At 39.1% G+C, this 14,312-nt stretch overlaps 1 protein-coding gene across 2 annotated transcripts in view; it reads right to left on the bottom strand.

Annotated features, from left to right (window-relative positions):
* Positions 1-14,312, bottom strand: part of LOC102956498 (cytochrome P450 20A1) — a 73,771-nt gene that overhangs the window by 33,970 nt on the left and 25,489 nt on the right. For both annotated transcript variants that reach the window (XM_042995117.1, XM_042995118.1), the window contains exon 5: positions 2,889-3,056. In XM_042995117.1, the coding sequence (XP_042851051.1) occupies positions 2,889-3,056 (168 nt within the window). The remainder of the gene's footprint in view (positions 1-2,888; positions 3,057-14,312) is intronic.

The raw sequence follows: 14,312 nt of genomic DNA, 5'->3' as shown, positions 1-14,312 counted from the left end.
TTTTTTTAAATAAAAGTGGGCCAGTCATTCACTCCAGAGTCTCTGAAGATAGAGTTCAAATATATTTTAATAATTTCAGTCAAGCACTTTAAAACTAATTACAATTAAGAAGTCAAAGTTCGTTGGGGCTCCTGGGTGGCTCAGTCGGTTAATTAAAGTCTTAATTTCAGCTCAGGTCATGATCTCACAGTTCATGGGTTTGAGCCCCATGCTGGGCTCTATGCTGTCAGTGTGGAGCCTGGAGCCAGCTTGGGATTCTCTGTCTCTCTCTGTCTCTCTGCCCTTTCCTTGATTGCACTCACTCTCATTCTCTCTCTCTCAAAAATAAATAAATATTAAAAAAATAATTAAGTAAAATAAAAAAATATAATGTCAAAAAACAAAGCAAAGGTGAGGAACTATTCCACATTACAGAGCTCTGGCCACGGGGCGCCTGGGTAGCTCAGTCGGTTCGCTCAGTAGCGTCCGACTTCAGCTCAGGTCACGATCTCACGGACCGTGATTTCGAGCCCCGCGTTGGGCTCTGGGCTGATGGCTCAGAGCCTGGAGCCTGCTTCCAGTTCTGTGTCTCCCTCTCTCTCTCTGCCCCTCCCCCGTTCATGCTCTGTCTCTCTCTGTCTCAGAAATAAATAAACGTTAAAAAAAAAAAATTTTTTTTTTTTAAATAAAAAAAGAGGTCTGGCCACTGAAAGTTAAGAAATTTGAGGGGCACCTGGGTGGTTAAGTGTCTGACTTTGGCTCAGGTCATGATCTCACAGTTCGTGGGTTCTACCCCACATCGGGCTCTGTGCTGACAGCTCAGAGCCTGGACCCTGCTTCGGATTCTGTGTCTCCCTCTCTCTCTGCCCCTCTCCTAGCTCACACACACTCTCCCTCTCTCAAAAATAAATAAACATAAAAAAAAAAAAGAGAAATTTGAATATGGGCTGTGGAGAACAGTATTGTATGAATGTTCAATTTCCCAAGTTTGAAAACTATGTTGTTGCTATATAAGAGAATATCCTTGTGTTTAGGAAATACAGACTGGAGTATTTAGGGGGAAAAAAGACAAAATGTCCACTTTTTTTCTCAAATGGTTTCAGTAATGGTTCGAAAGAGGTAGGTAATGAATTACAAAAGCAAATGGGGCAAAATGTAAACAACTGGTGAACCTGGGTAAAAGATATATGGGAATTCCTTACACTAGTTGCAACTAGTTTCTGTAAGTTTTAAATTATTTCTATTTTAAAGTTATAAGGAAAGAATGAAAAAGGAAGAAAAAGAAAATATCAGCATGAAAACATCCTAGAAATAACAGGTCATCCTATAAATAACAGTGGAGGTCTCTTAAAAACTGTTGTCTTATATGGGGTAGTCATTGGGATACTGACCTAAGCTCAGGTCATGATCTTGCAGTTCGTGGGTTTGAGCCCCGCATCAGGCTCTGTGCTGGCAGCTCGGAGCCTGGAGCCTGCTTCGAATTCTGTGTCTCCATCTCTCTGCCCACCCTGTGCTCATGCTCTGTCTCTCTATCAAAAATAAATTAACATTAAAAGAAAAAAATTTTTTAAAAAATGTTGTCTTGTCAATATGAAAAAAAATCAGACAAAAATAACTGAGTCAAAAATTGTTTCTTCATTAAAATATGAAAACATTTTAGGAATTCCTTAATCAATTTATTTTGACTGGATATACAAACTAGTTTACTCCAGGAAGTGGAATTTAGAGTGATTTTTCTACTTTTATTTTTACACTCCTGAGTATGTGGATGTTTGATAAAAATGTGTATATTATATATATACATATATATATATGTATATATATAATATACACATATATTTTTCCTTTTGAGAGAGAGAAAGCAATTGCGAGCAGGGGAGAGGGGCAGAGGGAGAGAGAGAGAGAGAGAGAGGAACCTAAACATGCTCCAAGCTCAACATGGAGCCCGATGTGGGGTTCAATCCCATGACCCTGGGATCATGACATGAGGTGAAATCAAGGGTCGGATGCTCAACCAACTGAACCAGGCGCCCTAAGAAACATACATTTTTTAGTCATCAGGCATAAAAATTAAACCATTTTAATGGGAAAAAGCATATAAATAACAGGGAATCAAACCACAGTTCCTAGTGATTTTTGTTTAAAAAAATTTTTTTAAATGTTTATTTACTTTTGAAGAGACAGAGTGTGATCGGGGAAGGGGCAGAGAGAGGGAGACACAGAATCCGAAGCAGGCTTCAGGCTCTGAGCTGTCAGCACAGAGCCCGATGGGGGCTTGAACCCATGAACCGCGAGATCATGACCTGAGCTGAAGTCAGATGCTCAACCGACTGAGCGACCCAGGTGCCCCTCTAGTGATTTTTGTTTTAAACACATTATCCCAATTATTTAACCAAAATGTTTTTATAGATTTGAATAAAATAAGGAATAATTAATTTCTCAGAGACCCAAAATGTGGCCAATGACCTAAGTATGATTTGAATTGAATAAATTAATTTAATACTGGGATTAAACACATGAATGCTGAAATTGATAAAAATACAGAAGAAAATAAATTCCATATGTGAATCTAGAAAAAAACAGAAAATAAATCATTTTTAGACTGAATTAGTCTTTCTTCAAATCATATTCATTTCATTTTAATGCTCTACTGGCTTTAATTTCTTTCTATATGGGACATAGTCTAGTTCTATTAAAGTTTTTCTCTTTATTCTAGAATTCAGTATCATAAAAAAGTAATTTTTACATTTTTGAAAAATACAATTATCTTTGCTTGCATTGTTGATTTAGCCCCAAACGGAAATTCTATACTACAGGATGTGACATCTTTTTCTTGAGAGGCAAAGTCTACATTATTCAACTATCCAATTTGATTGAAAGAATAATTTTAAATTTGGCCCTAGACTTACTGTGCCATGATTCTTCTGAAAGTGAATGACTTCCTGGTCATCTTCAAATGTACTACCCATCACCATCTGTGTAACAGACTTCATAGCAAAACCAAGCATATGCTGGCAGAGGGGTACATGCTGCGAATCTGGGTAGGAGAGCCATTTATCTAATAATTCTTCTGAAAGCTGGAAGAGAACAGAAAACCACAATGATTTACTATTTCTTCTTGCTAGAAAAATTCAGCAAGTAGATTAATTTCACAGTGCAACTCTGTAATCAAAGTAAACATTCAAGTGTTTATTTCAACTGTCAGGCAACTTTGGCTCCACCTGTAATTATATCTTCAAGGATTCAGGTTCAGATTCTGTCAAAGGGTTGATTTGCAAAACAAAACAAAACAAAACAACCACCACAATAATAAAAAGAGAAAATATAAATTACAAATTCAAGAGCTGGTAGAACCTTAAGCCTAATCTTAGTCTCTAATTAAAAGTAGTAAAGGTTCATCACAGAATGCCTATGATAAATATATGAATATGTAAAACCTTAGACAAGCTCCAGTGACAGAAACCTCTCATAGTCTCTTTGTCATTCCTTCATTCAACAAATATTTATTAAATCCCTTGTGGAATAAAAACAATGGGTAGTAAATAGATCAAAAGCTTTGGAGTAGAAAAACCTTGGTGTTACTTCAGGCTCTATCTCTTAGAAGCATTGTGGCTTTGAGCAATTTTCTTAACTCTTCCAAGGTTCAGGTGTCTCAACCATTATATATGGATGACATCTACCTTGAATGGCTGCTGTGATATGGTAATTATAACCACATCATATAATGCAGGAAGAGTTTTTGTAAGGTAATATACATGATTTTAAGTTCCTTTCCCACATGAAATTCATGAAAGTTTTGTCACAGTATAAAGGATTAAAATTAAATGTGAGAAATAGAATAAATGTTTAAAATGAAAAGATTAGCACTACGTAGGTTTATACCAACTTAAAGTAACATATCTGGAGTACTTTTTTTTTTGAGAAAGGGAAGGGAAGCTTTAATGATTCCATAGTATCAAGATTAACAAATATACCTTTTTTAAAGTTTACTTTGAGAAAGCACACATGTATGTGAAAGCAGGGGAGGGGCAGAGAGAGAGAGGGAGAGAATCCCAAGCAGGATCCACACTATTAGTGCAGAACCCAACTCGGGGCTCAATCCCACAAACCACGAGATCATAACCTGAGCCTAAATTAAGATCAAACTCAACTGACTGAGCCAACTGGGTGCCCCAAATATACTTTAAAAATCTCTTTGAGATGGGTGAAGATGAAGAAAACAGGAAGATAATTATTAAAACAGAGCTACATTATTAAAAAATAAATTTCAGGGGTGCCTGGGTGGCTCAGTTAAGTGTCCAACTTCAGCTCAGGTTGTGATCTCATGGTGCATTAGTTGGAACCTCACATCAGGCTCACTGCTGTCAATGCACAGCCTGCTTGGGATTCTCATTCTCCCCCCACCCCTCTGCCCCTCCCTTGCTTATGTCTTTTCTCTCTCTCAAAATAAATAAAAACTTAAAAATTTTTTAAAATTAATTTCATGTTATGGACAAAATAATCTCAGATACTTTAAAAACTTAGAATTCTACAGTTATTACTCAAGTTTACATAACTTCATACTAAAAGATGAAAAAAGGGGCACCTGGGTGGCTCAACTGGTCAAAGGTCCAAATTCAGCTCAGGTCATGATCGTACAGTCTGTGAGTTCGAGCCCTTCATCGGGCTCTGCGCTGACAGCTCAGAGCCTGGAGCCTGCTTCAGATTCTGTGTCTCCCTCTCCTTCTCTGTCCCTCCCCCATTCACATTTGATCTCTCTTTCTCTCTCTCAAAAATAAATAAACATTTTAAAAATTAAAAAAATAAATAAAAGATGAAAAAAGATTTTGGAAACAAACCATTAAAGTGACAATATTTCTAGGTAAAACTGGAAGAGCTAATGTAAGTTTGACTTATGGGTAATTATAGAAGTTTCAAATGTGAAAACTAAATATTAGGGGTAAAAAAGCTTTCTTATAGATTGAGTGCCTGGGTGGCTCAGTCTAGCTCTTGGTTTCAGCTCAGGTCATGATCTTACAGTTTCTGGGATCGAGACCCATGTCAGCCTCTGTGCTGACAGATCGGAGCCTGCTTGGGTTTCTCTCTCTCTCTCTCTCTCTCTCTCTGACTCTCCCCTGCTTGTGCGCTCTCTCTCTCACAAAATAAATAAACATAAAAACATTTTTTTTAAAGTTTTGTGGAAAAAATAAAACATATTAATAGATATAAGATAAACCAGTAAGATTTCCTTTGTCTAAACATGAAAGTTTTTTTCCTTCAGAAAACATTATTTTCCTTAGTATGCATGAGATTTTGTCTCAAAACAATTCTAGTACAACTATGTAACTTGCAACCATCTCAGCTTCATGCACAGAACTGGGAAACCTAACTGTGTGTTAAGTGTTCACCCACTCAGACTACAATGCCAGACTGCACCTTTTTCATCACTCCATTTACTCCTAAATATCTAATCCTTTTTTAAGTAAGTCATCAGGCCCAATGCCATGTGACAAAACTACAACCTCATCATTTACAATCTTAGTGTTGAGGTATTTGTTTGAATTTATTCCAAGTATCATATGTCAATGCTGAGCCTTTACCTTGATTCTTACATTTATTTTAATTTTTTAATAAAATGTATTTATTTATTTTGAAGGAAAGAGAGCGAAAGCAAGTGAGCATGAGTGTGGGAAGGGCAGAAAGGGAGAAAGAGAGAATCCCAAGGAGGCTCTGCACTGTTACTGCAGAGCCTGATGCGGGGTTCAAACTCACAAACTGCAAGATCATGACCAGAGCCAAAATCAAGAATCTGATGCTTAACCGACTGAGCCACCCAGGCACCCCGATCCTTGCATTTAAAGAATTTACAGGGCGCCTGGGTGGCTCAGTTGGTTCAGTATCGACTTTGGCTCAGGTCATGATCTAACGGCTCATGAGTTCAACCCTCGAATCCTCTCTCTGTGGTCAGCACAGAGTCTGCTTCAGATCTTCTGTCCCTCCCTCTTTGTCCCTACCTTGCTTGCGCTCACTCTCTCAAAAATAAATAAAAAACATTAAAAAGAAAAAAAAGCCACGAGTAGGATTCCAAACTCTTAAATCATAATAAAGTAGAATTTACTTTGGTATTAACAGTGAATTCCATTTATTTATTTTTTCATTTTTGAAAATGCTTACACTCTGTTTAACCATTAAGTATGTCTTTTTTCCACTAATTTGAAATGCCACTCACTCCTTATATACTGGATTCACACATGAACTTGGGACTTTTTCTGGACATTGTCTATTTTGTTGACTACACATATGCCACTATCATACCTTCGAAAATTTATTTTATGTTTATAATGTGTCCTATTATTATTTTCTTTCAAAATGTTCCAGAAGAATGACTTCCAGAATGGTGGAGTGAGGGCCTTGTTGATATTGTTCTTCCTCTAAAACAATGCTAACACATGCACACCAATGAAACAATGAAAATCAATCATTTCAGCATGGTGGCAATTAACCAGAATCCAGTGCCCACTGAGAAGTATCTAGTCAACAAAAACTACAGAACCTCAGTAGGACAGTGGGGTCTGTGATGCTTAAAAAAAAAAAAAAAAATTAACGTTTATTCATTTTTGAGAGAGATAGAGCATGAGCGGGGGATGGGTAAAGAGAGAGGGAGACACAGAATCTGAAGCAGGCTCCAGGCTCCAAGCTGCAGCACAGAGCCTGATGTGGGGCTCGAACTCACGGAACGAGAGATCATGAGCTGAGCTAAAGTCAGACACTTAACGGACTGAGCTACCCAGCTGCCCCTGTGATGTTTTAACTTAAGGTTATTTCCATCTCCCTTTTCTCTCCAGCTCAGTAGTAGCATGGTAGCCAAAAGCCAACAGCATTGCAGACAACACAGAAACCTGACATCTTTGGAGTGTTATTAAAGCGTGATCACCACTGGTTATCACATGGTCACTGAAAATGGGGTAGGGAATCCCAAGACTCTCTCCTTCTCCAAAAGCAAGTAATGGGCTGGCCCAAACTCAGAATCAGCTTCCAAAAAACTCTATAACACAGTCAAAAACTTACAGCAGCCAGGGGAAAGCCTAGTGAAGAAAGAAGCTGCTACTTTGCAGTAAACACTGTGGCATTTTAAACAACCTTCCTACCATCTCCAAACCCCAGACAGGCAACAGCTATGACAATAGCAGTCCACATTCCTGCTACAGAGTGCTAGGAAGCAATACAGGCATTATTCTCAAAGAACTGTAGTTGTGAGTCTCAATCTGCCTGGCAGCTCCCATCAAGGACTGGCGAAAACGCTTTCTTTTATTTTTCACAACTCTACATTCTCAGAGTGTTCCTAGGACACATTCTTGGGTAGCTTGTGCTGAAAACATTTAAAGGCACAGGTATTGGCCACAACAGCTGGAGCAAGAAACCACATTTGAGACAAGCAAATAACAGACTAAGAAGCCTGGGAAGGAAGTGGTTAGGAGAGGAGATAAATGTGGGAATAAGATCTTTTGAAAGTTTCTGCATATACCAGGATTATTAAGAAAGCCATGCACATGCCAAAGAGCAGGATATATGCTCAGAGAAGGCTGGAGAAGAGTAAACTTTCACAGCTGACAGGTCTTTTGGCTCCATACAAGTAGGAAGTGAAAGCTGAAGTGGATTTATAAAAGGCCCAGATAAATGTTAAAGGAGGGCCCAAATGCAAAGCCAGTCTACAAATACTGGAAGACTTTTTGTTTCTGTTTTGTTTTTAAATGGCTTCATGCCCAGTGTGGCACCTGTCTTGAGGCTTGAACTAATGACCATGGGATCAAGACCTGAGCTGAGATCAAGAGTCTGATGCTATACCAACTGAGGCACCCCAGTGCCCCAAGAGTTTTTTTCTTTTTACTTTTCTTCTTTTCTTTTGTCAAGTGTTTAAGGTAAATCTGTCAATACGAGCTGACCATTAAGCTAACAGAACAGATGCTTCCAGTGGCCATACATGAGAAGAATACAGACCTTACAAAAACAGGAAAGGCACTAAATAAGCAAACAGAAACACTGCACAACAAACAGCAAGAAGAACCTCTGAGGAAGGTAAAGAATCTGATTTTGAGGGGCGCCTGGGTGGCTTGGTCGGTTAATCGTCCGACTTTGGCTCAGGTCATGATCTCGCAGTCCATGAGTTCGAGCCCCGCATCGGGCTCTGTGCTGACAGCTCAGAGCCTGGAGCCCGTTTCAGATTCTGTGTCTCCCTCTCTCTGTGACCCTCTCCCGTTCATGCTCTGTCTCTCTCTGTCTCAAAAATAAATAAATGTTTAAAAAAAAAAAAAAAAGAATCTGATTTTGAGGGAGGAGTTAAGATGGTGAAGTAAGGGGACTGGGATTCCCTTGTCCCTCAAACACAGCTGTAATGAGGTCAGATCACTTCGAACACCCAGGAAATCAATTTGTGGAGTTGCACAAGGATCTCTGCAGGTGGAGGGAGACAGCTTGGCAGGATCAACGTGCGTGTGTGTGTGTGTGTGTGTGTATGTGTGTATGAACTGGCAGAGATAAAACGGAGTAGGCAGGGAAGGGAGGGAACCCCTTCTGTGGAGAGACAAAAGGGAGAGAAAGTGAGAGGGTTTTGGTATCAACTTAGCACAAGAGGAAAACCTCTCCAGACCACGGACTGGGGAATGAGAAATACATAGAGTGCCAGTTTCTATTTTGCAAACAGCCTTAGGAGCTGAAACTCAGAGGTAGCAAAATGTGCGACTTTCTTCCGACTTTCTCCAGATGGAATCTGCTACCCTATGCGCGTGCCTGGGTGGGTAGAGAGCCAGCCCCTGGGCTCTGTAGCGATCTCAGGGGCACACTGGGAGAGAACAGTCCCCTTCCTCAAGTACTGTGGGAAGAAGGTTTATTGCCTCCCCAAGGACAAAAGAGGCCTTTTATCAGCTGACTGAGGGGTGCTACACCAGAACATGGTCTGAGTGGTACAGGGCCCTTTAAGACAACGGGTTTTGAATCCCAGGCTGAGCACCTAGAAGACACGGGATTACTGTGGAGCAGGGCAAACTGAACCCGTGCTATTCTTTGAGGGCTGCTTGAACAGTGTGGTTTGAGACATCCAGTCCAGGGAAGAGAGACTGGGATGTGTCTCCATTTTTCTCCCCAATACCAATACAGTGGGACTTTGGAGAGCATCACAGCAACCCCCAGTGGAGGCAGGACCTACTTACACCAAACCCCACCCCTCCATGCCTGGCAACAGCTTATCCACTAGAGGATGACTAACTGACCCAAGGCAGCAGGCATCTCCTCCAGACAAGCGCAACCACCAGTTCCCCCACCACCCTTTTCCGTTTTTTTTAAAGGGTTACTTCAATTAACAAATCAAAGTGCCCTTGGTTGAAGGTCCAAACACTCCACTACTACAAGCAAGGAGGAGCTTTGCAGAGGACTGACCAGTGCGATAGAGCAGCCAAAACACAACAGAGTGCACGCAACACACTCCAGAAACATTTCTGAAGTGCCAGGCCCTGGACAGTGTATGACCCCTTTTTAATATAGTGGTACTTGCAGGTGCAGGACACATAACAAGCTATGAAAACACATAAAAGACAGAAACCTAACCAAAATGACGAAATGGAAGAACTCTCCTTAAAAGAAGAAAATTCAGGAAGAAATGGCAGCCAGAGAATTGCTCAAAACAAATATAAACAATATTTCTGAACAAGAATTTAGAATAACAGTCATAAGACTAATAGGTGGGCTTGAGAAAAGCATAGAAGACAGCAGAGAAATTATATCTGCAGAGGTTAAAGATCTACGAACTAGTCACAATGAATTAAGAAATGCTACAAATGAGATGCAAAATAAACTAGATACAGTGACAGCAAGTAAAGAAGAAGGAGAGCAGAAAACAGGTGAAACAAAAGACAAAATTATGGAAAATGATGAAGCTGAAAAAAGAGGGAAAGGAAATTTCTAGATCACAAGGGGGAGAATTAGAGAGCAAAGTGATTCTATGAAATGAAAGTGTCTGTATCATAGGAGTTCCAGAAGAAGAAGGGCAAGAGAAAGGGGCAGAAGGTTTATTTGAACAAATTATACCTGAGAACTTCCCTAATCTGCGGAAGGAAACAGGCATCCAAGTCCATGAGGCACACTGAACTCCCTTCAAAATCAACAAAACAAAAACAACACATCAACACCACGACATATTATAGTGAAACTGGCAAAACACAAAGATAAAGAGAGGATTCTGAAAGTAGCTAGGGAAAAATGGTCCTTAACTTACAGGGGTAGACACATAAGGATGGTAGCAGACCTGTCCACTGAAACTTGGCAGACCAGAAGGGAGTGGCAGGAAATATTCAATGTGATGAAAAGGAAAAACATGCAGCTAAGAATCCTTTATCCAGGAAGGCCGTCACTCAGAATAGGAGAGAGAGAGAAAGGCTTTCCCAGACAAACAAAAACTAAAGGAGTTCATGACCACTAAACCAGCCCTGCAGGTGATCTGAACAGGGAGTCTGTGAGTGGAAAGCAGCAAAGACTACAAAGGACCAGAGACATCACCACAAACATGAAACCTACAGATAACACAATAGCACTAAATCCATAACTTTCAATAATCATTCTGAATGTAAATGGACTAAATGACCCAATCAAAAGTCAAAGAGTATCAGAATGGATAAAAAACAAGATCCATCTATATGCTGCCTACAAGAGACTCATTTTACACCTGAGGACACCACAGATTGAAAGTGAGGGGATGGATGGGACACCTGGGCGGCTCAGTTGGTTAAGTGTTAGACTTCAGCTCAGGCCATGATCTCATGGTTCATGGGTTCAAGCCCTGCAATGGGCTCTGTGCTGTCAGCACAGAGCCTGGAGTTCTGTGTCTCCTTCTCTCTCTCCCCCTCCACCACTCATGCTCTGTCTCTGTCTCTGTCTCTCAGAAATAAACATTAAAAAAAAAAAAGAAGAAGAAGAAGGAAAGAAAGTGAGGGGATGGAGAACTGTCTATCATGCTACTGACGTCAAAAGAAAGCCAGAGTAGCCATACTTGTATCAGACAAACTAGATTTTAAAACAAAGACTATAACAAGACATGAAGAATGGCATTATTACATATATATAAAATTATACATATAATTAATTGGTCTATCCATCAAGAAGAGTTAACAATTGTAAATGTTTATGCCCCCAATGTGGAGGCACCCATATATATAAATCAATTAGTCACAAACATAAACAAATGTATAGATAATACTGTGATTGTAGGGGACTTTAATGCTCCACTTATAGCAATGGACATATCATCTAGGTAGAAAATCAATAAGGAAACAATAGCTTTGAATTACACACTGGACCAGAAGGACTTAACAGGTATATTCAGAACTTTTCATCCTAAAGCAGCAAAATACACATTCTTCTTGAGTGCACATGGAACATTCTCCAAAAGAGATCACGTACTAGGTCACAAAACAGCCCTCAACAACTATAAAAGGATTGACATCACATCATGCATATTTTTCAGATCACAACACTATCAAACTTGAAATCAACCACAATAAAAAATTTGGAAAGCCCCCATATACAGGGAGGTTGAAGAATATCCTATTAAAGAATGAATGGGTCACCAGGAAATTAAAGAAGAACTTAAAAATATATGGAAGCAAATGAAAATGAAAACACAACAGTCCAAATCCTTTGGAATGGAGCAAAGGCAGTCCTAAGAGGAAAATACATTGCAATTCAGGCCTATCTCAAGAAGCAAGAAAGATCCCAAATACACAGCTTAACCTTACATCTAAAGGAGCTAGAAAAGGCAGCAGCAAAGAAAGCCCAAAGCCAACAGAAGAAGAGAAACAGTAATGATTACAGCAGAAATAAACAATATAGAATCAAAAAAAAAAAAAAAAAACCCAGTACAACAGATCAATGAATCTAAGAGTCAGTGTTTTGAAAAAATAAACAAAATTGATAAACCCCTAGCCAAACTTCTCAAAAATAAAAGAGAGGACCCAAATAAATAAAATCACAAATGAAAGAGAGGAGAGATTACAACCAACACCACAGAAATACAAACAATTATTAGATAATATTATGAAAAATTATATGCCAACAAACTGGACAATCTAAAAGAAAGACAATTTCCTAGATACTCACTTACTACCAAAACTCAAACAGGAAAAAATAGAAAATTTGAACAGACCCATAACCAGTGAAGAAATTGAATTGGTTATCAAAAACCTCCCAACAAATCAGAGTCCTGGGCCAGATGGCTTCCCAGGGGAATTCTACCAGGCATTTAAAGCACAGTCAATACCTATTCTTTTCAAACTGTTCCAAAAAATATAAAAAGAAGGAAAGCTTCCAGACTCATTCTATAAAGCCAGCATTACCTTGATTCCAAAAGCAGACACAGATCCCACTAAAAAGGAGAATTAAAGGCCAATATCCCTGATGAACATGGATGCAAAAATTCTCAACAAGATACTAGCAAATTGAATTCAACAGTACATTAAAAGAATTATTTACCATGATTAAGTGGGATTCATTCCTGAACTGCAGGGCTGGTTGAATATTCACAAATCAATCAACATTATACATCACATTAACAGAAGAAAGGATACAAACCATGTGATCCTGTCAACAGATACAGAAAAAGCATTTGACAAAATACAGCATCCTTTCTTAACAAAAACCCTTAATATGGCCTTTTGTAGCAACATGGATGGAACTGGAGAGTGTTATGCTAAGTGAAATAAGTCATACGGAGAAAGACAGATACCACATGTTTTCACTCTTACGTGGATCCTGAGAAACTTAACCGAAGACCATGGGGGAGGGGAAGGGGAAAAACAAAAGAAAGTTACAGAGAGGGAGGAGGCAAACCATAAGAGACTCTTAAAAACTGAAAATAAACTGAGGGTTGATGGGGGTAGGAGGGAGGGGAAAGTGGGTGATGGGCATTGAGAAGGGCACCTGTTGGGATGAGCACTGGGTGTTGTATGGAAACCAATCTGACAATAAATTTCATATTAAAAAAAAACCCTCAAGGAAGTCAGGATATAAGGAACATACCTTCACATCATAAAAGCCATATATGAAAGACCCAAACCTAATATCATCTCAATGGGGAAAAACTGAGAGCTTTCCCCCTGAGATCAGGAACACAACAGGGATGCCTACTCTCACCCCTGTTGTTTAACATAGTGTTTGAAGTTCTAGCCTCAGCAATCAGACAACAAAACAAAATAAAAGACATCCAAATTGACAAAGAAGTCAAACCTTCACTCTTTGCAGATGACATGATATTCTACATAGAAAACCCAAAAAACTCCACCCAAAGCCTGCTAGAACTGATACATGAATTCAGCAAAGTCGCAGGGTACAAAATCAATGTGCAGAAATTGGTTGCATTTCTATACACCAATAATGAAGCAACAGAAAGAGAAATCAAGAAATTGATCCCATTTACAATTGCCCCAAGAACCATAAAATACCTAGGAATAAACCTAACCAAAGATGTAAAAGATCTGTATGCTGAAAACTATAGAAAACTTATGAAGGAAACTGTAGAAGACAAAAAGAAATAGAAAAACATTCCGTGTTCATGGATTGGAAGAATAAATATTGTTAAAATGTCAATACTACCCAAAGCTATCTACACATTCAATGCAATCCCAATCAAAATTGCACTGGCATTCTTCTCAAAGTTAGAACAAACAATCCTAAAATTTGTATGGAACCACAAAAGACCCCAGATAGCCAAAGTAATGTTGAAAAAGAAAACCAAAATGGGAGGCATCACAATCCGACTTTAGCCTCTACTACAAAGCTGTAATCATCAAGACAGTATGGTATTGGCACAAAAACAGACACATAAACCAATGGAATAGAATAGAGAACACAGAATTGGACCCACAAATGTATGGCCAACTAATGTCTGACAAAGCAGGAAAGAGTATCCAATGGAAAAAAGACAGCCTCTTTAGCAAATGGTGCTGGGAGAATTGGACAGCGACATGCAGAAGAATGAAACTGGACAACTTTCTTACACCATACACAAAAATAAATTCAAAATGGATGAAAGACCTAAACGTTAGACATGAAATCATCAAAATCTTAAAGGAGAAAAGAGGCAGCAACTTCTTTGACCTCAGCTACAGCAACATCTTACTTGACATGTCTCTGAAGGCAAGGGAAACAAAAGCAAAAATGAACCACTGGGACCTCATGAAAATAAAAAGCTTCTGCACAGCAAGGGAAACAACAAAACTAAAAGGCAACTGATGGAATGGGAGAAGATATTTGCAAATCACATATCAGATAAAGGGTTAGTATCAGAAATCTATAAAGAACTACCAAACTCA

This window comes from Panthera tigris, chromosome C1 (assembly GCF_018350195.1).
Source record: "Panthera tigris isolate Pti1 chromosome C1, P.tigris_Pti1_mat1.1, whole genome shotgun sequence".
In the NCBI taxonomy this organism is placed as follows: Eukaryota; Metazoa; Chordata; class Mammalia; order Carnivora; family Felidae; genus Panthera; species Panthera tigris.
The sequence above is the reverse complement of the archived record's forward strand: the minus strand, read 5'-3'. Positions and strand labels throughout refer to the sequence as shown.